Below are 20,937 nucleotides of genomic sequence, written 5' to 3' on the forward strand. Positions count from 1 at the left end.
TCAAAGATGATTAAAACTGCTTTGCTTTTATTTTTTTTTTCCTAATAACTGATTTGGAGCATTAACTCTGCTGACAAAGGAAAGCTCACAAACTGAAATGCTCTCAGATGAGATTGAGTAGCTTAGGGAAAACCTGTTATTTCCACTCATTCACGGAAAGACACATTAACGTTTTAAGTGCATCTTATGCTGTGAGCATACAGTTCTGAATTATTTCTAGAAGAAATATGAAAGGAAAAATTTGATGCCCAGACCAACAAAATATGTTCACATTCGTAAAACTTCTTATATTTGAGCCTATTCACCAAAAAGCCAATAACTCTGATATTTTGAGAGGCAAGGGTAAGAGCACAGGGCGTTGCTATTCTGTTGCTATCTCACAATTTCCTGTGCAAGAAAGACAGAACAGAAGAAAGAAACCTGCTTGTTCTTGCAAAACCCACAGGCTCTATCATTTTTCACATCAAATAAGGAAGAGGGACAGAACCTGCTTCTGGTGCATGAAAAGAGGCAGTGAAACAATTCAGAACCATTAAATTGACACCCAAGCCTTGAAAGCCTGAAGGTAGCTCTTTGGTATGCACCACTTAATAATAGAATTTTTGATTTTTTTTTTTTTTTAGATAAAAAAAAATGTGGTTTCAGGGACATTATTCCTCCAACTCTTCAGCAGGCAGGAAGCTGCTGCACATCCACTGTATCACCAGTATTAAAAACAAAACCCCCAAGAGCTTCTTTTTTGCATCAATGATTTAAAAAAAATTAGGGTTTTTTTGTGTTGCCGATTTGTTTTAGAACATGCTAAATCTTTCAGCACTTGAGACACTGAACTAAAATGATCCAGCACTTCAAAAGGCATTAATAAAATGTCATCCATAAGCAAGACAGAGCAGTGATGGCAGCAGTAAAGCACTGTCACTTCTACAGGAAAAAAAATTCCACAACAGCACAGGAACAACAGAGCCTCTGCTGCTGGTTATCAGTCAGTTTCCAGGGCTGACTGATGGCTGATTTTAACATGTGATGGGAAAAGGACCACTTTCAGGTGTGAGCTTACAACATGGGCCCTGACCAAACTTCCTTGTGACATTCATCTTCTGGCCAATGCAGAGAATTTCCAGCAATATTCTATTGTACCTTGAAAGATAATGAAAGAAGATCTAAAACATATGACATTGTTGGATTGCTTTAACTCGTTAGGACACAGAGAGTTACATCAGGGTATATTTGATTGTCTAAGTGGCTTTAGAAGCTGTTAAGAAAATAAAAGTGGAAAAAGGGAAAGGATACATTTGAGAGCTTGTAATTGTTGGGCTTCCATTTCTCATCTGTCTGACACAGAGCGTGTCTGATGCAAACAACTTGGCTGCAATCTCTTCTCTTCCAGGAAACTCCGACCTGGCATTTGGGATTCAGCTGGCTCCTCCTTCCCCTACTCACTGGAGAGGATTTACACACTGCTCATGCACCAGAAGGAACTGACAGAGACAGAGCCTCTTGCTGCAGCCTGGCAGCTGTTCCCATCCATGCTTCAACTCATCTCTAGGCTTAGTGGAGTAAAAAAATTACTGCTAATAGTGAGGAAGGGAGAGCCCTGAGCTGCACTAGGGAAAGGACAGTTTTGTCTGCATGGTGTGTAGCTGGGGGCTGCTGTGTAAACCAGATACTGTTCTGGCCCTGACCACACAAACACTGCTGAGCTTATCGAGCTACAGGCATGAGTAAGTGATGAGAAAAGAGAACCAAATCACCACTCTCACAGAAGCTCTTCTCTGGGTTTCCTGTGCTGCCTGCACTGTACTGCACGTACTTCACATGCACACAGGTATCTGCCACTTGCCCTGTGATGCAGTTTCACATACAAAGGGAGAAGAGGGCAGGTGTTTCCTTTTTATATCATGCTGTTCTGATTGAGGGCTCACTGAAGCAGTGACTCAGAGAACTGAAGCAATACACTCCAGATGGATGGAACATCTTTCTTTTTCTCTATCAGAAATACATTTTATCAAAGCACTTCAGCCCCAAGCCATAAGATGCAGCTGAAATAACTACAGTCCTCCAGCTGACTGATAAATCCCAACAAGCAGGAGCAGAAAACCCCACTGGGATGTCTGACAGTGGGCTAGGAAGGAGGTTGCAGGACATCTCCTTGCAGCCACAAATCATTTCAGTCCAACTTCCACAAGGCAAGACGCTGCTCCATGAATCACTATCTCCAGTCTCCATCCCACCCCACATCCTTAAAGCAAGAGGAAAATAAAGCAAAAGGTTTGCATTTCTCACAAGAAACAGAAAGAAGGGGTGGGGGGAGACTCTCCCTGACTTACTTGCACAGTAGTACGAATCCTTATTGAAAGGCTTCATACAGTGGTAACAGGTTGCTTGGGCTACAACAGAGGTTGCAGTGAAGAGATGTCCATTTAACAGCTTCTTGTCTTTTTCCTTCTCCTTGGAATCTTTGTCCTTCTCTTTAGTCTTCTCTTTGTCTTTCTCTTTTTCCTGCCGAGAGAAAGCGAACAAGCACCTTGTGATTTTCCAGTTCTCTAGTTCCAAATTCTTCAGTGTTTGCCTTTGGCACTATGAGGATATCAATCTGCACACACCTTAACAGTAACTCATGTGTCTGCACAGCTCTCTGTTAAGAAAACCCATCTTACAGCCCCCATGGATGTGGATTAACACACCACTGAGTCCCTTTTGCACAGGTATCTTCCCAGCACAGATGAAATGGAGTCAGTTCTGATGGCAGCTATTTTCTTCCACCTTTGTTTTGCATTTCCTTGGTTTAGTGACTCATCTCTTTTCTTCTGGGCTCTCATCAATCTCTTCAGCACTCTCAGTGCATCATGTGAAATGCAAACACCACATGCAATGTCTATCAAACCTTCAACACAGTTCATTTTTAAGGCCAACTCCTAAGACTTGTGCTTTTCAATTGCATTTTTTAATGGAGAACACAAGCTCCTCCTCGGTGCCTGTACAGCAGCACAGACAGGTTATTTCCACCTCTGTTTTCTTTCTGATTAGCAACTTTTTCCTATAGTTCCATGGAACCCCAAGTAACTATGTGAAGCTTTTTAGGGAAACAGATCTTTCACAAACTCTCAAAATATGGCATCACAGGAAGGCTGAGGAACAACAGCAACACCATAAAAGATTATCTCATCTTCAGGAAGCCGTGGTTGAACCTCTGGACTACTCAGCTTTGGAAAGATGACAAGTACAGCCAGCTTCTCAAACTTTTTGTAGAATTTTCCTTACCTTTCTATTGCTACCTTAGATAGAAAATGCTAAATATTAAATATCTGAAACCTTTTCCCCCCTGCAGCCTTTGGTGGATTTGGAATTCTCCCTAAGAATTTATAGGGGAACTCCAGAGAAGAACTCCAATCTGAATTAGAGGCACCATGGTAGATACATTTTATGTACCACCCTACAAAATGTTTACCACACAGTTCAGCTCCAGAACTGTATTTTAACTGTTGATGCAGATTTCACAGCATCTGAAACAGAAGCTTAACCAGAAATTGATAAAGGGTTCTGTGAGCTTATCTTTCCATTTGGTTCTTTATATGCCATGTGCCCCTGCTAAATACTGTCACAGCCTAAATATCGGTGAGCTGCAGAGCAGCCCATGTGAGCAACTGCCCTGAAGCAGTTAAATGAGCTATTGAGCTCTGCAGTCACCAGCAGGGAAACTTTTGAGCCTTTCATGACACTCAAACAATTAGTAACTCAGCCTAAGTTTTCCCTTCTCCCAACACATTCCAGGTAAAATGCCAACATCAGATTCTCTCCCTGCTAAGACTCATAAACAGAAAGTCTATTTACTGGCCCTCAAGCACTATTTTGTTCTGCAAATAGAAAACCCAGGAGTCTTGCTGTATGGAATAATCCTGTGTGAAGCAGAAAACCTGCCAGGAATAGTTTGCTTTATGGCACATCTTTGCCTCCTTTGAGCTGTCAGCTGGAATTAGCACTCCACATAAACCTCCACAGCTTCTACCTGCCTGCCTTTAACCATGCCCAGCCTGGCAGAAGTCAAGAACTAAAACACACAGCCTCTACCTGCCCACCTTTAACCATGCCCAGCCTGGCAGAAGTCAAGAATTAAAACTCTCCATTTTAGTCCTTGGCTGATGATATCAAACTGATGCCTGGAGTTTTCCTTCACTGCTAGGATCCAGGAGAAAAGATCACTCTACAGTCAAAGCAGATCCTGCAATTCACATGCTGAAAATGCTGAAAAGGAGATCCATCCCATATTTTAAATTTATCTGGTATTTAATGCAAAGTCCAGTAGTTCTAGTCTGAGATAATATCTTGTCTTCATAAGAATCACTGCAAAAAACTTTTTAATTAAAGCTGAGCAAGCCCAGGAAAAACAGGAAATGAGTGCACCACTTTCAAGGAGGAAACAGCAAGCTTCAGAGAGGGGCTGCCAGCCATGCTGCTGAAATACAAGGTTTTAAAATGAGTTGCCTTTTTTTTCTCTGTGACAGCTAATGGAACATTTTTTTTCCAAAGGACAGTAAAAGAAAAAGCAGTTTTCCTGTGGTATCAGAGATGCCAGTGTGACCTCAACAGCTGAACCTGCGCTGACAGGCAGCGTCTCGCTTGCGGGGCCCCCTGAATAACACTCCAGGCTGCAGCAGCAGATCCTGCTCTGAAATAACCACAAAGCTCTTACCTCCCAATGCTTCAGTCCTACCAGCCTCACTGTTACTTGAGGTACTTCAGCAAATCTATTCCACTTTATCGACATCCTTCCCCTGTGGGCAGGAAAGCTGCTCCCCACCGGCATCAGCCCATCGTGACCGGCCGAGAGCCGGCCAGGGGTGGCAGGCAAAGAGGAGTTGAGCAAAAGGGGGAGGGCCGGATGATTGCTGCTGACTTCCTTGAAGATGATTTTAGAGACTTTGCTACTGCTTTCATCTTGCCCTACCCTAGCTTCCACTCCTAAAAAACCCTCCCAAACCTAAAAAACAAATACAGGCAGGAAAGGATGGGATTAATACTCGAGAAGTCGCAAGTCAATACGAGACCACCCATTTAAAAGGCAGAGAGGGTGATAAATCAAACCCTCTGTGACGTTTGAGAGACAGAAAAAGTGGATTTTAACATACCTCAGTGTTGCTATGTAGTATTTCAGCAAACAAAGTGCTGCAGAAGATTTCCCAGACAGAAAGGTTTCACTTGTTTGTGCTCCTCCCGCTCTACAGGACACACAAATATTCCCCTGTCTCCCAGTCCTTTCAGACACTTAAAACTCTTCCTACAGACACTGCTGTACCCAAGTCAAGGAAAAGGAGAAATTACTCATGCTGGGTTTTGTGTTGTCACTTCCTAGGAACTGTGTACCAAAAATGAAGAACATGAGTAGCTATTTTTTTTCCTAGCTGTCAGATGCAGCACCTTTTTAACTTCAGAAACGTGAATCAGTGCACGCAGCTGATTTCAACAGACCTGCTGACTAATCCCCCCCAAACAACACAATGCCAGACATAGGTAAATGCACCCAAACTTCTATCAGTGTCCTCTGTAGCTCATACTACAAAACTACCTCTTTATATGCAGGATTTTTTTTTTTTACATAACTGTTTGCATCCTTTTCATAAGGAGCCATTGCCGTTAGCATTAGCAGGCTGAGGTGGGCTCACTTTGTGGTTCACCTCGTGGTGTGTTTGTGAGGCTTTAGAGAAAAGGAAAAACTGAGCTGGAAAGAAGCTGAAGGCTGCCTCTCTCCTGACAGGCCAGAAAGCAGCACAAACCAACTCTTCCTGTCCAACTTCCTCTTTCAAGGCTGATTGTTTTTAACTCTTACAGGTTTTCACCAGCCATAATGCTTCTGAGAAATCAGTGTTCCCAAGAATTTCTGGGTTAAACTATTTATCTGTACAGGTAAAGCTCTACAGATATATGGAACACAAACATTCCCCTGCCAGCAGAGTAGAAATTGTAATTGTCAGTAAAAGTAGCAGAATTGGTATGAGCTGCAATTTTTCTACTGCATATTTTTGTTGGGCTTTGGAAAAAAATCTTTATCAACAGCTTCAGAGGCAATAATCATGGAATTGGTGGTGTTGGAAAAGACCTCTAAGATCGAGTCCAACTATCAATCCAACACCACCCATGGTCATTAAACCATGTCCCAAAGTGCCATGGCCACACATTGCTTGAACATCTCCAGGGATGGTGACTCCACCACCTCCCTGTGCAGCCTGTTCCAGTGCCTGACCACTCTTTTCACATGAGTATTTTTGAGGTATTTTTCCTCCTGTGAAAAGTTTCTCCAGAAAATTCCACCAAAGTTTACACCTGAAAATGACTCCAGCTGCCTTTAAGGATCTACAGAAGTCTGTTATCTCAGCTCTTCACCTGAAAAACTGAAGGCCTGACATTAAGTACACAGCTGAACAATTGCTGAGTGCATTGTTTGGTGGAATTTATCTTAGTAATGAAATCACTAAAATCAGGCTGCCCTTATTTAACAAAAGCAGAGCAAATATCTCAAAGAATTTCTGCTTTATTTTATTCCCTGTCCCAATGAAACCTCTTATTACCTATCCAGATATCTCTTTCCAGTTCTTGCTCTGGAGATTTTAAGTTGGAAGCCAAGAACCAGTTAATTCCAGGTCTCATTCACAGGCTGTGCAAAACACTCCATGGCTTCTCTGTAGAGATTTGCACAGATTTTTCTATGTAAATTTATTTTATTTTATTTTACTTTACTTTATTTTATTTTATCTTATTTTATTTTATCTTATTTTATTTCATTTCATTTTGTTATTGTACTTTCTAGCAGGGACCAGCTCAGCAGCTCTGAGTTGCTGGCTCTTGCAGCTTGCATCTTAAAAGGCAGATCCATTAAAGAGGAACTGTGTGCTAGGATGACTGATCTCACAACAGCTGCTACCTCATTGCAAAGGTGATGCAATCTTCCAAAAATGTGCATCTAAATGTGTGCTGGACCACAAGAGGACATCAACCCAACTATTTTAGAGGAACACTAAGGCTGAAACTTCAAGTGCTTCTGTTAGGGGAAGGCTAAAATCAAGTTTGCTTGTGCAAATGAAATGAGAGCCTCCCATACATGCATGCTTCAACCAAGCTTGATTCTGGGATAGGCACAGTGCTCATTATGCCATTTTCATAGAATCATGGAATGGCTTAGACTGAAAGAGACCTTAGAGATCATCTACTCCAACTTCCCCACCATGGGCAGCGATGCTTCTCAACTACACTTGGCTGCTCAAGGCCTTATCCAACCCGGCCTTCAACACCCCCAGGGAGAAGGCAGCCACAACCTTCCTGGGTAGCCTATTCTGGTCTCATCACTTTTGTACTGAAGAATTTCTTCCTCAGCTCCAGTCTAACCCTGCTCTCCCTCAGCTTCAAACCATTCCCCCTTGTCCTGTCTCTAGACACCCTCATGAAAAGTCCCTCTGAAACCTTCCTGCAGGATCCCTTCAGGTACTGGAAGGCAGCTCTAAAGTCCCCCCTGGAGTCTTCTCCTCTTGAGGCTGAACACCCCCAGCTCCCTCAGCCTGTTCTCATAGCAGAGGTGTTCCAGCCCTTGGATCATCTTCGTGACCTCCTCTGGACACACTCCAACAGCTCTGTGTCCTCCTTCTGCTGGGGACACCAGAACTGGATGCAGTGTTGGAGGTGTTTTGTTTGCTATACAAACACTCATTAGAATATCTAATTATGTGTCTCAGGGGCTTTCCAATAGTCTTCAGCAACATATTAGTTACACATTACCTAACTATATAGTACATATTGCCCACTGTGAGGTATGATGCTCTTAGCTTTTGTCAGACAAGAAGTGAAAAATGCAACCAAGCCAAACCCCCTGCCAATATATTGATCTTCAGGGGAAAATCTAAGGCAACAACAGTCTGTCTTTGTGAAGTATTCAGCATTAATGTGATTATTTCTGCAACCAATGATGCTCCCAGGAAATTCAGCTGTGCTGAGCAGAGTTTAATCTTCAGCAAATTAAATCCCAGGGGTTTAAGGATGGAAAGAAGGGGGAAATATAAACATCAGCCATCACTAAAGGTCACAGCGTGGGCAACTTTGCTAGCAGTGCATAGGAACTTGGGAGCAAAGGTAAAAATAAAAAGAGAAACACACTATGCCCTTTGGCAGCCAGTGCCTTCTTACACCTTCTGTCCTCATTTTATTAAGCACCTGCCAGGTTCTGTAAAAATTAGACCCATCAGTCTAATTTTTTTATGAGCAAGCCATAGCTCATGATATAGCACAATCCGTTCTCTATAACACATGAGGAGGAAAAGAAGCAAAACCAGGAAAACACATCTCAGATGCGTTTCTACTTTGGGGTGCTATGATTTCCTGTGTAGCTTTTCCCTATAACCCCACTAACAAGAACGAAGAAACACAGAAAGTCAGGCAAAGACATAAATACCACCCTGTGGCAACACACTGAAATGCAGAACTCATCTCTGCCACCTGTGGGTCTTTCACAGCTGTATAAATCACAAGCAGCACTTACTTTGCTCTTCTTGCTGCTGGACATTTTATTCCTGAGGTAGCTGAAGGTGCGACTGACTTTTGTTACACTTTTTCCAGCAGGGACACTGTTGCTTTCTTCAGAGATGCTGCAATTAAAAAAAGAAAGAGGTTGCTTTAGTTCTTTTTTTCTCCCAAAGCACCTATTAAATGAATAGATAAATTTTTAAAGGACAAATGAATTTATTATCTAATGGATTCCCCTTACAGTGTTATATGAGAGAAGGCAAAGTGAAGACAAAATGCCAGTCCCATACTTTGCCATATATTTCAAGAAATCCTTTTATGTTTACAGGCAACTTTCATTCCCAAATCCTGCCATAGCACCCTCTGCTGCTCCCATAGTCAAGCAGCCACTAACCAGCTGGTAGCAGCTGCCCATTTACATGACCAGTTCTTGCAGATCACAGTCATTTAATCATTGATATTCCAGACAGAAAAGAGACTGACATGCAGGCTTCCTTCAAGAGAAATATCCTTCCAGAGAAGGCCATTTAATGAACTCTGCAAAGGCAGTGAGTGTCTTTAACAGAAACCACGCTGTCTGCAAAGCTTCCCCTGAGAAATGACAATACCAAGTAACAAACAGCAGTGGTTATTTGCATTAATTCAGGCATTGCTGAGAGGCCAGATAGTTTCTGACAGTCCTTACATGCACAAGCTGATGACTTCTTCAGCCTTTATGGAAGAATACGAAATTACAGAGGGAATTATTATTGCATTAAAGGAAAGGACATAGTCTGTCAGTGGGAAGTACAATGCAAAGCAAAAGCACAACAGAAAGACAAATGAAATCAAGGAGATGAAAACTACAGAGCAGAGGAGGAGAGCCTCCCAGTCATGAAATAAAGCTGAAGCTATCAGAGTGACACAGAGATCAGACACTTGGCTCCTCTGGTGCCACAAACATCCTTCCTCCAGAGAAGCACTATGAAAGGTTATCTCCTCTCTACAGCTTGCAAGGATGAAAAGAAAGGCACAAATCCATGATCCTTTTTGGCCATTGTTATAGAAATATAGCCAGAATTAACCCAAAGGAGGAACAACCACCCTGAGTGTAAAATATAACTCAGAGTAAATGGATATTGTTTGACAACAGACAATCTGATATGTTATTAGTTCTGAGCAAACACAAAGTCCTCTCAGATACAGAACCTACAACAGAATTTCATATTCTATCACCTAGAATATTCTTCAGCCTTTAGACATACAGAAGTGATTTTCACAAGCCTGACAACTTGTGATTTCAGCTGCAGTGCCAGGAAGGTTTAAGGGTGTCCACCACCACAGATGACCTAACAGCAGAAGTCCCACCAGAAGAGATATGGTACCCCCAGAATACTGTACCTCTGAACCGGGGAACCCGCGGGGCCGCCGAATGCCTGTGTACCTGGAAAAGATCAGAGGGGGTGGGGGGAGTGACATGTTAGACTGCAGCCTTAGCTCACTGATCTTAAAAACACAGTTTGCACATTTGGACAGTTCAAGGAGAAGAGGAAATGTTTTCCAGAAGTGAGTGTTTAGGATAAAGCCTGCTCCGTGTATCCTTAGGTGCTCTCAAATCAGATGCTGAGGTGAAAGCCTGGTTAGTGTTTTTATCACTCTTCAGCCACCAAGTGAAGGGTGGGCACCTGTTAAACGTGCTGGCAAGTCAGGGTATCTGAATCAGCAGTGCCAACTCAATGAGAACAGGTATAAATGAGAACAATTCTGCCACAAAGCTTTTATTTATACAGTGCTAGAAAGACTCTGTCGTACCACACATCCGGGTTTCACGTATCGAACTTTTCTGCTTGAAGAAATTATAGTTCATTTTCCCACCAAAATCCTGAAGCACTTCATAAAGAGGAAGGGAAACAAGGGAAGCCTTATTTCCATTTTCCACAGAACGTTACCAGCCTAGGGCTGAGTCACCAAACACTGTGCCTGAGGAAAGTCTGACTTTCGACATGAGGCTGAAGCCCTGCCAACGACACAAATCCTCTTTATGCCACGAGAAACCTGCTTGACAACACACTTAGAGCACATTAGGAAGCTGACACCATTTACCATTATACACTGAAAAACGAGGATCCAGAGGACACAGAGGGCTCTCTCCAGAGTCACTGGGCTTGCCAGGACTCCAAAACCCGCTCTGTGCATGCACTGGTTGCAGTCCTAGCTGAAGGTCAAGAATCAGCTTCTGCACATACACTGTAAGACGACCAGTGCTTGGCTTTCACATTCCATTAACATGTTAAAGCTGAGGGGGAATGCAACAGACCCACACCTGACATCAGAGGCAAAGATGATCCTCTGTCCACAAAGATGATCCAAGGGCTGGAGCACCTCTGCTGTGAGGATAGGCAGAGGGAGTTGGGGTTGTTCAGTCTAGAGAAGAGAAAATTCTGAGGGGACCTTAAGAACAGCCTTCCAATACCTGAAGGGATCCTACAGGAAGGCTGAATTGTGAGTTTTACTAAAGGAAGAAGAGGACAGAGCAAAGGGGAAGGAGGAAGGAGCTTAACTATGGAAGTGGGTAGGTATCACACCTGGGAAGAGTACAGGACTATCTTGCAGGAAGGGACAAACTCACAGTAAAGACTGAGAATGGAAAGGAGGAGAATTTAGGTATCTACAACACAGCTGGTGAGACTTTTTTAATTCAGGAAGCAACCAATACCTGTAGGATTAGAAAGCAAATCTCCTCATCCTGGTATGGACACAAGGGATGTGGGTTAGCTTCCTTGCAAACCTTTGATTTGAACCAACTAATGCAGCTGCTCTGAATTTTCTCTTTAGAGAATTATCTGCTCTGGTTTATTTCAACAGTCTAATAAAACATGCTTAAGAAAGAGGAAACATTTCAACTATTTTTGATATGACCATTTAATGAAAAAAACAAGAGTCTAAATGACTTTAATTCAATCTTCTGCCTTTATTGGGTTCTTTTTAGCAACAGAGTTTGCAGGAGGAAAAAACAGCTACCGTTAAACACTCATCTGTTTCCCAACTAAATTATTCTGACTCTAATATGAGGATCTTGATTTGAACACTTCGATGATTTAAGGTGTCTGGCTGCTTACCAGGGGAACTGTGAAGTTACAACCAAGACTTTCAAAATTTAATATCAGGGCTTCTTTCCTCCTACTTCTAGCAAGCAATGCACTCACTCCCACCTACCTCTTCTGTTAACTCCATCTACTGCAACAATCTCAAGACAAGTATTGTGGTTTTAATCGAAAGGTAAAGACTTTATTGCTGGTCAGAGTGGCAGATGATGATTACCTACCACATGGATACAGACCAAAACTAACCAGGTAAGACATGATGGTGCTGATGTAGAAGACTTTGGATTATAACCTTTTTATTCTGCCACTAGTCAGCACTCAGATACAGGACCAAGATAATGCTGTTAGACATAATGCAATGGGAAAAGTTAGTTCAGTGTTTGCAAGGTGAAACTTGAAGAGCTAAAGCAGAAAAACAGATTTCCCTTTGTGTCCACCCATAATGGCTGCAATGCACAGAAAACAATTACTTACTATCCAACTCCTCCTCCTCATCACTGGAAGAAGAGCCAATAGAAAAGAGAGTTTTAGACTTAGGAATGAGTGGAGAGATGCTGAAGGAGAAGGAGATTCGTCTCGATGGTCGAGTCCGGCCCTGGGCTGAGAAGTGGGTTAACAGCAGACATTAGAGTATGCTTGAAAATGCATTTAATAATAAAAAGGAGAGGAAAGAGGCCAAAGCAAACTAAAACCAAAGCAAAGGAGATGTCTGCAAGGCAGCTGGCTTCAGAAAAGGCATGAGAAAAAAAGAACTGAGCATGTGCACATTGTGGAGGACACAAGTTCCAGAGGAGACAAGCCCCACTGCATGCACAACTCCAGCTTCAAGGCTTTCCTTGGCTTTGCTGGCAGCTTTGTGTAGGGCCTCCTAATGAAGATTACACATGAACAGCTCTTTTCCCCAATGGAATACCAACAACATACTGCAGATCTCTGGACAAAGGGCAACTGCTTCACTGGAAAAACTGCCAAGGAATCAAACTAGAACTGAAGGTATTTGTCTAATGCTGCTTTACGCAGCAAAGTTGACAGCAGGGGGGTTGGAACTAGATGATCCTTGTAGTCCCTTCCAACCCTGACTGATTCTGTGATTCTATGATATTAGCAAAGATACTTCATCTGAAGTGTCAGCTTTACAGAAGTCTTTTATCTACCTGGGGAGGTTCTTGCCACTTCTATGTCTAAAAAGACCCAAAGATTTTGGCCATGTTATGCCCTTCAAAGTTTTCATCACTAAAAAGGAGACACCTAAATTTCCTTTCAATTACCCCATAACAAACCAGAAAAAAAAAATCCAAGCACCTCTTCTCCTGCCTTCTCCCAAAACTCACAGTTCTTGTTTTAAAGAAACTGCCTAAACTTGAGAAAAGATCCTCTGTACCCTCTTCTGCCCACATCTGAAGATGCCTGCCACAGTGCCAATTCAGCAATTGATCTGTGACATGTCCCATAATTGATTTTTAAGAGCAGCTCTTGCATAGCAGCAGCTTTGCAACAATTCTTCACAAGTAAGCACCATTTTCTCTAAGAGCTGTAGGAGCCAGATAGCCATTCTAAACTGAAATTGCCACACAGTCACCTATGGAGATGCCCAGGAAAAGGATTTCCCAAACCTTCTCATCATACAAGCACAGGTGGCAATCTTTGAGCTGTGACCTGACAAATGTAAGGCTGCTAAATACTCTTTGCTGACACGGTACATCAGTGTGTCCTGGCAAAGACAACTGGGAGAGGGCTGGGGAAACTTTGTAGGACCTAAGGGTCCTACATTAAGCATCTGCTAAACATCTTCAGTGCATATATTCAGGCACTTTAAAGTCATTCCACGGCACAGATAAATGAATTCACTTGCACAAGAGGGAAAAGAGGCTAAAGACTTTATCAGTATTAAAATTCCAAGAGAAAGGAGTAGCAATTCTTACTCTCTGAGTAAAACGTATCCTTTCAAGCCACACATAAAAAGGTTTTTTTTGTATTGCCTCCAGTTCTGGTGTCCCCATCACAAGAAGGACACAGAGCTGTTGGAGCGAGTCCAGAGGAGGGCCACAAAGATGATCCAAGGGCTGGAACACCTCTGCTGTGAGGAGCTGGGGTTGTTCAGCCTGGAGAAGAAAAGACCTTGGAGCTGCCTTCCAGTAGCTGAAGGGATTCTACAGGAAGGCTGCAGGGGGACTTTTCATCAGGGTGTCTAGAGACAGGACAAGGAGGAATGGTTTGAAGCTGAGGGAGAGCAGGGTTAGACTGGATCTGAGCAAGAAGTTCTTTAGTACAAGGGTGGTGAGACTCTGGAACAGGCTTCCCAGGGAGGTTGTGGAGGCCTCCTGCCTGGGGGTGTTCAAGGCCAGGCTGGATGAGGCCTTGAGCAGCTGAGTCTAGTTGAGAGATGTCCCTGCCCATGGCAGGGAGGTTGGAACAGAGGATCTCTGAGGTCCCTTCCAACCCAAGCCATTCCATGATTCTAACAAAACTGAATTTAGAATCTAAAAATACTACCTGAGGAATATCCAATGCAATGCAGAGCAAATTCCCCTGAAATTTCCTTCAGCTACCAGTCATAAATGACAATTGCCTAGAGGTGATTTGACTAAAACCATTTGCACACTTTTCCACTGTAAGCAGCACAAATGTAGAGGGACCCAGTGGAAGGCATTTAAACTGAAGAATTCTTAGCAAGATCCATGCATTAATTTTGTTTAGACTGCCTTTCAAAGGAGTTGCTCTAGTGTCCCAGACCTGAAGAACATGACTGGGCAACACTGCTTGCTTTCTTCTGCAGTCTACTGTCTATTTAGACTAAAAGTCAAGATGAACAATAATACTTCACTGTAAATAGAACCAGCACAGTTCAGTTCAGCTTCCATTTCAGCGCTTTTTATTTATAGCAGTTCCTGGCTTTATAACAATGCTCCAAACTGGAAATTTGCTGTCCCAAAGCTGAAAGCAGTCTTCCGAGCACTCCAGCCAACAGCTCTTGTGACCTCCCTCTATAAAATGCTGAGGGATTAACAGCTGTGAATGGCCACAGCAGCTCTTGGAACATCTGAGACATCAGATGGAGTGCAGGCTAGAAACTCAGTCTGGAAATTGCTCCTGCCTCAGTGCATGTGACAATAAACAGGCAAAACAAGAGGAAGTCCTTACTATAAGAAAGACATTGAGTTGCTGAGTATCCAGAGAAGAGTAACAAAGGGTCTAGAGAACAGGGCTGGTGAGGAGCAGCTGAGGGAACTCGGATCATTAATTCTGAAGAAGAAAAGGCTGAAGGGAGACCTCATTGCTCTCCACAGCTCCCTGAAAGGAGGTTGCAGTGAAGTGAGGGTTGATCTCTTCTCCCTAGTATCAGGTGATAGAAGGAGAGGAAATGGCCTGAAATTGTGCCAGGGGAGGTTTAGGTTGGTTTCTGCCCAACAAACTATGTTGATTTATATAGGTTGGAGATTATGAAAAATTTCTTTGCTGCAAGAGTGGTTAGGGATTGGCACAAGCTGCCCAGGGAGGTGGTAGAGTTCTCATCCCTGGAGGTGTTCAAGAAACCTGTGGCCACGGCACTTTGGGATGTGGTTTAATGGCTCTGCTGGTGTTAGCTTGATGTTTGGACTGGATCATCTTGGAGGTCTTGTCCAACCAAAACAATTTTATATGTTTATTTGTTTGGATTTAGTTTTTGAAGCTTTTGGGCAGAACATGCTGCTTTCTTCTCTTCCCACCCAGAGACTTTTGAAGGGAGCAGAGAATTTTTTTTAAACACCTACCACAAAATTATGCAAGAGTAATGACAAACTGAAGTTTTCCTAGAATTCACCTCCATGACATCAAGGACTTATTCTGGCCTAGTTCTGAAGCATTCTGCTGCAATAATATGAATGTAAAACCTTGGTGAAACAAGGGAGTTCCTACACCCAGACCTTCTTGTAGAAGGCACAGGCTCCTTCTCATGTCCTTAGGGTCATAATTCAAGTAACACAATTCCTCTTCCAAAGCCACTGAGGAAGAAGGAAGTGATTTACTGAAGTTTCCAAAGTCAGGAAAGTGTCAGATTTGAGAAGAGAATCTGTGACCTAAATTTTCAAGGTGAGTAATCCTTTTGGGTGCTCACATCAACCACCTCAAATGCATCGATTTTCAGAAACCACCTTCCTATAAAACTGAGTCCCTTCTGAGGTGTCACAAATTAACTGCTGAGAAAATAAAAGCTCACAGAGAGTTAGCAATTTTTAACTTCAGTGCTTAAAACTTCTGCCTCAAGGCAGAAGAGAGACCCTGCCATTGCTCCAACAACCCCTCTGGAAAGCTTACAACATCTTCTAAATATCTGAGAGGTGGGTGTCACGATAAAGGTGCCAGGCTCTTTTTGCTGGTGCCCAGTGACAGGACAAGGAACAAGAGGTGCAAGCTGGAGCACAGGAAGTTCCACCTCAACACGAGGAGACACTTATTTAGGGTGAGGGTGACAGAGCACTGAACAGGCTGCCCAGACAGATTGTGGAGTCTCCTTCTCTGGAGACTATCAAAACCTGCCTGGATGTATTCCTGTGTGGCCTGCCCTAGGTGATCCTGCTTTGGCAGGGGGGTTGGACTTGATGATCTCAGGAGGTCCCTTGCAACCCCTACCTTCTGTAATTCTGTGATTCTCTTTTCCTGCTCTCTGAACGAGACCACCGTGGCTAAGCCAACTCTAGAAAATGGCATAATCAAACCTGGCTACCACCAGCTCAGGTGTTGATGGCATTTTTAAAGCTGGTCATAAACCAGAGAAGAGTAGCAGGATGGCAAGTTACCCATTTCCAAGATGGAGGCACAAATTCTCAGCTGTCTTAACTGCCCGCACAACAGGCATATAGGAAGTCTCAAGGGACAGGGAGCCAAGCTTGAGCCAGCCAGGCTCTCTCAAGCCACTGCCAGCACGTTTTCTGGGAGCTAGCTGAGTTATTTATGGTCTTTGGTTAGCAACTGGATGCAATGCCAATAAACTGGTTGCTTCACCAAAAAAAATAATGAAAGCCTTCAGCCCAAGGAGGAAAGAGGTTGTACCACTGCACAGAGCAGGAGCCAGTCCGTTCATGAGACAGATCTGCCCGTGTTTTGGTTACTGTTGCTGTGGGACACATCCCTCAGGCCACATGCTTATTAATCATGGAAGAATGATGGCAAAGAATTTAAAAGAGTCTCCTACAATGCATCTCTGTGAGCTTCCTCCAGCAAGCCACCTAAATGAATAAAACACTTTCTTAAAACACCTGTCCAAGCAAGAAGTATGTTAATAAATGGGAAAAGATTAGAGACCATCACTGATTGACAAGACATGAGCTAAAATGTCAAGAAGGTTTCAGGCTGGCAATTAATAAAATGAAAAGATGTATAACAGCCTTTGCTAAGCACATCCAGCTGCAGCCTTTTGAGTTACTTCTTCAGCTGAAAGAATCAATTCCGTGAAGATACAACATCAAGTGCTTGTTATCGCTTCAATTAAGCTCAACTGAAAAATTTATCCCAATCATATTTTCTTCAAGAATGAGATTCAACAAATTGCACCCAGCTGCCCCCAAATATTTAACTCAAAATGAAGAGCAACACACTCCCACCACAAGGAGACCAAAAAATGGATTCTCAAGTTTCCCTGTATGAAGATTCAAAAAATCTAGCAGTAAGAAAATGAGATCTCAAGCGGAATTTACCTGACATCAAAGGAAGGAATGCTGAAAGGATGCAAAATCCAATTTCTTTTTTTTTTCTTTTTTTTTTTTTTTGTTTTTTAAATAACAAACTCAGTAAAACATGGTTTTCATACCAGTAAACTAATTAAGGAAAAAAAAAAAAAAACAAACAGAAACCAAACAAACCCAACAAATCGACCAAAACAAACTCAGCAGAACTGGAAACACCAGGGATATGCCGGGAAAAGCAAAACATGGATTTCAGCTGCACAAGTTCTGCCTTTCTACCCACAACCCTATGCAGCAGTGAAATATCTTTCACACAATATGGGAAAGCAGGAGCAGGTACTAGCAAATACTGCACAGAGAAGGTAGCAAGATTGCTTAATAATAGAAACAAAATGGATAAGGGAAAAGTGCATTACTCACTGTCCAGCACTGGTTTACTAATTGACATGAGAGACATAGATTTGGTCAGCGGAGATGAAACAGCAGAAGAACAGAAATTAAATCCTTGCGGCTGTGATGTTTGATGCATCTGCAGAATGGAAAACAACCACACTGAGTAAACATGTCGAGAACAACAGCACCTTCCCAGCTCCACATGACAGGACAGCGTTCAGCATTCACTGAAATTCTGACTTCCAAAGAGCAAAAGATGCAAACCATCCCAGCATAAGGTGGGAAACGCAAGTACCATGACAAATTCAATGTGTTTCCAGAGGTGGAACGCAATGGGTTTGTCTTCTCAGTGTAAGACAACTAACTACGCAACAAAGAGAAACTCTGGATGCTTGATTTTCAATGCAGCAATGTTTTGTCTTTTCAGTGTAAGACAACTGATTATGCATCAAAAAGAGAAACTCTGGATGCTTAATTTTCTTGCAAGGTATTACAGGACAGATGTTGTTAACTGTCTGGAATCAGTGCTCCTCAGCATAACTAGGACTTGGTTCAGCATAGTAAAAAACTGATGCTTAGCAGAGCACTCCCCCAAAATGCTACTCCTCAAAGCAAGAGAAGACACGAGAGTCTCAACATAAGAGCTCTCTTTACTGCCTTGATGTATAGCAGTCACTCTATGAAGTAAACAAATTGGTTGGCTAAGGATTCTGGCATAAAACCAGAAAATACTGGGACTGAAGTGTCTAACTCAGAAATCCAGAGTTATTTATAACATTTAAAACTGTAATTGCTTCTTTAATACAAAGGAAGCAGAGATTGCCATTGTAGCCCATCTGTCCTTCACAGCCATCACAGACTTCCAGCCCAACGAGACCGCTTTAGATTTTATTAATATGCAATTAAGATTTTGCTTGACTCCTGCTTATAAAAATGGGCCTTTGAATTCTGGTTATGCCTATGAAAAAGCCAAAATCTTTATTCCCTTCCTATGACGCTAAAATAAACCTGAAAACTTAAGCAGTTAAATCACTGCTTGGGACTTGTATGTATCAGGACTGCCAAAGGTAACACAAACACTCGTGGTGGCAGTCCCTGTGTAGGTTGGATGAGGCCTTGAGCAATCTGCTCTAGTGCAAGGTGTCCCTGCAAATGGCCTGGGGACTGGAATGAGATGATCTTCAAGGTCCCTTCCAACCCAACCCATTCTATGAATCTGTAAGTCTCACTATACCTGTGATTGACAATTCAGTTATACCCACCCTAAGAAGTCAGTAACTTTTCCATGATTATTCAATGCTATCAGTGGGAGAAAACTGAGATATTTCTTGTTCTCACCCCTAAGACTTTGCCCATCAACCACGCTGCCTCAAAGAACAAAGTATCAAATTTAACATAGTAGAAAATTCTCAGTGTTAAAGATGGGAGACTTTAAAAATATTATATATATATATATATAGGGTGGAAATCTTCACAGTGAGACTTTCACTTGGGAAAGTGACTCCCAAAGCATCGCTGTAGCATTTTCTAAATATCTATCAACAGATGGACAGCTTTACCTGGTGGTTGTACTCTCTGATTTCTCCTTGCTCAAGTTCTTCAGTGAGCAAGACCAGGGATCCACACTGATTGCTGGCAAGTGGACTTCGTCTGAGGTCTTTGGAGCTCAGACAAGAAGCCTCCAAGTTTGCAGAGGGCTTCTTGTTCTCACCAGAGTCTCCAGCAAGGCCTTCTAGGCTGTAACTGAACAGAAACCATGGAGGTTAGATGTCAACAAACTCTGAACCAGTGTCTTTCAGCAGGTAGCATGTTCAAGTGTAAAAGACAAGGCAGTCACTAGCTGAACTGTGCAGAGCAATGCTGATGTCACTCCTCACCATGTCACTGCTCAGTGACCAGGGGCAGTTAGCAGTGGAGGGTTTTCTGTTTCCTACCGTTGTTTTCTCCTCCTTCTTGAGTGGCACACAGGGAAAATCCCTCCAAAGACGTGGATATTTCCGTGAAGCCTCATTGCTAGTCTTTTATTAGGCTCTCCCTTGGAATAAAGTCTCCCAAATTAAACCACCCAGTATTGCACAGTGCTGCCTGTCCTGGGCCAACACCCCTCCCAGGAAACACAAACCCAGCTCTGGGCTGCCTGTAACGTTCATCTCTGCAGGCACATCCTCTCAATCTGTTTAGCACTTGCCACTGCACTAAGCGTTGGCACTGATAACAGCCCTCTTCCTGCCAAAGCTGTTTTCCTTTTTTAATCTGTTTTTCAAATATGATTTTTAATTCAATTGGCAGAATTGGCAGGAATAAAAGGTTTGGCCAGCCTCTGTAGAGACAGCTGCTGATAGACAAGTGACCTCTACAGAAAGGCACTAATAATGCTCCCTTCTCATCTACACAGAACATTCCCTCTTTCACACAGGATTGTTTCCATCTGGTCTACCTTGGCCCTAGTAGTCTGCTTCTAACCCTCCTGCTCCTCATGCCCAAGCATCTATAAACCAGTGAGGTTAATGTGCAAGTTTTACCAATTCATCTCCTGGTACATTAGCAAAACTCCATGCCTAAGGTCTGATTGGATGCCAGTTTGAAGCCAAGCCTGTCCTGGATATATACCCCAACTTGAGGCTCACCATGACATCTAAGTGGCCCAACAAGTTGACATTGAATTTATAAGCAAGTGAAATAGAAAACAGATTGAAGACTGGGGCTGTTTAGTCTTGAGAAGAGAAGGCTGAGAGGGGATTTTATCAATGTCTATAAACATCTGAAGTGTGAGTGTCAGGATGTAGCTGCCAAGCTCTTTTTGGTGGTGCCCAGTGACAGGACAAGGAACTACAGGTGGAAGCTGGAGCACAGGAGGTTCCACATCAACATGAGAATATATTTCTGTATAGTGAGGGTGCTGGAGCACTGGAGCAGGTCTGCCCAGAGAGGTTGTGGAGCCTCTTTATCTGGAGACTTTTAAGACCCATCTGAATGTGTTCCTGAGTTACCTGCCCTAGGTGACCCTGCTGTGGCAGGAGGGTTAAACGAGATGATCTCCTGAGGTCCCTTCCAAGCCCTAACATTCTCTGACTGCATAAGCTATTTAAACAACAAAAGGAGCTTAAAGTCAAGGTAGACTTGCACAGCAATGATTAAGGCTCTGAATTCCTTCAGAAGCATTAAGTGGCTGATAAATACGAATCTTCAAAGCAAAACCCACGAATAAGCAGATCTAGTTAATTTTTAAGCACTTTTTTCATGTTAATTAATGAGAACTGAGACTGAGGTAGTTACAATTTAATCTGCTTTAG

At 42.8% G+C, this 20,937-nt stretch overlaps 1 protein-coding gene across 1 annotated transcript in view; it reads right to left on the bottom strand.

Annotated features, from left to right (window-relative positions):
• The window catches only part of AKAP13 (A-kinase anchoring protein 13), a 123,191-nt gene that overhangs the window by 23,229 nt on the left and 79,025 nt on the right, over nt 1-20,937 (bottom strand). The window contains exons 10-14 of the mRNA XM_054387801.1: nt 19,204-19,387; nt 17,672-17,780; nt 9,886-9,928; nt 8,522-8,627; nt 2,328-2,499 (exon numbers count right to left, since the gene is read on the bottom strand). Of these exons, the coding sequence (XP_054243776.1) occupies nt 2,328-2,499; nt 8,522-8,627; nt 9,886-9,928; nt 17,672-17,780; nt 19,204-19,387 (614 nt within the window). The remainder of the gene's footprint in view (nt 1-2,327; nt 2,500-8,521; nt 8,628-9,885; nt 9,929-17,671; nt 17,781-19,203; nt 19,388-20,937) is intronic.

Source organism: Indicator indicator, chromosome 16, assembly GCF_027791375.1.
Source record: "Indicator indicator isolate 239-I01 chromosome 16, UM_Iind_1.1, whole genome shotgun sequence".
In the NCBI taxonomy this organism is placed as follows: Eukaryota; Metazoa; Chordata; class Aves; order Piciformes; family Indicatoridae; genus Indicator; species Indicator indicator.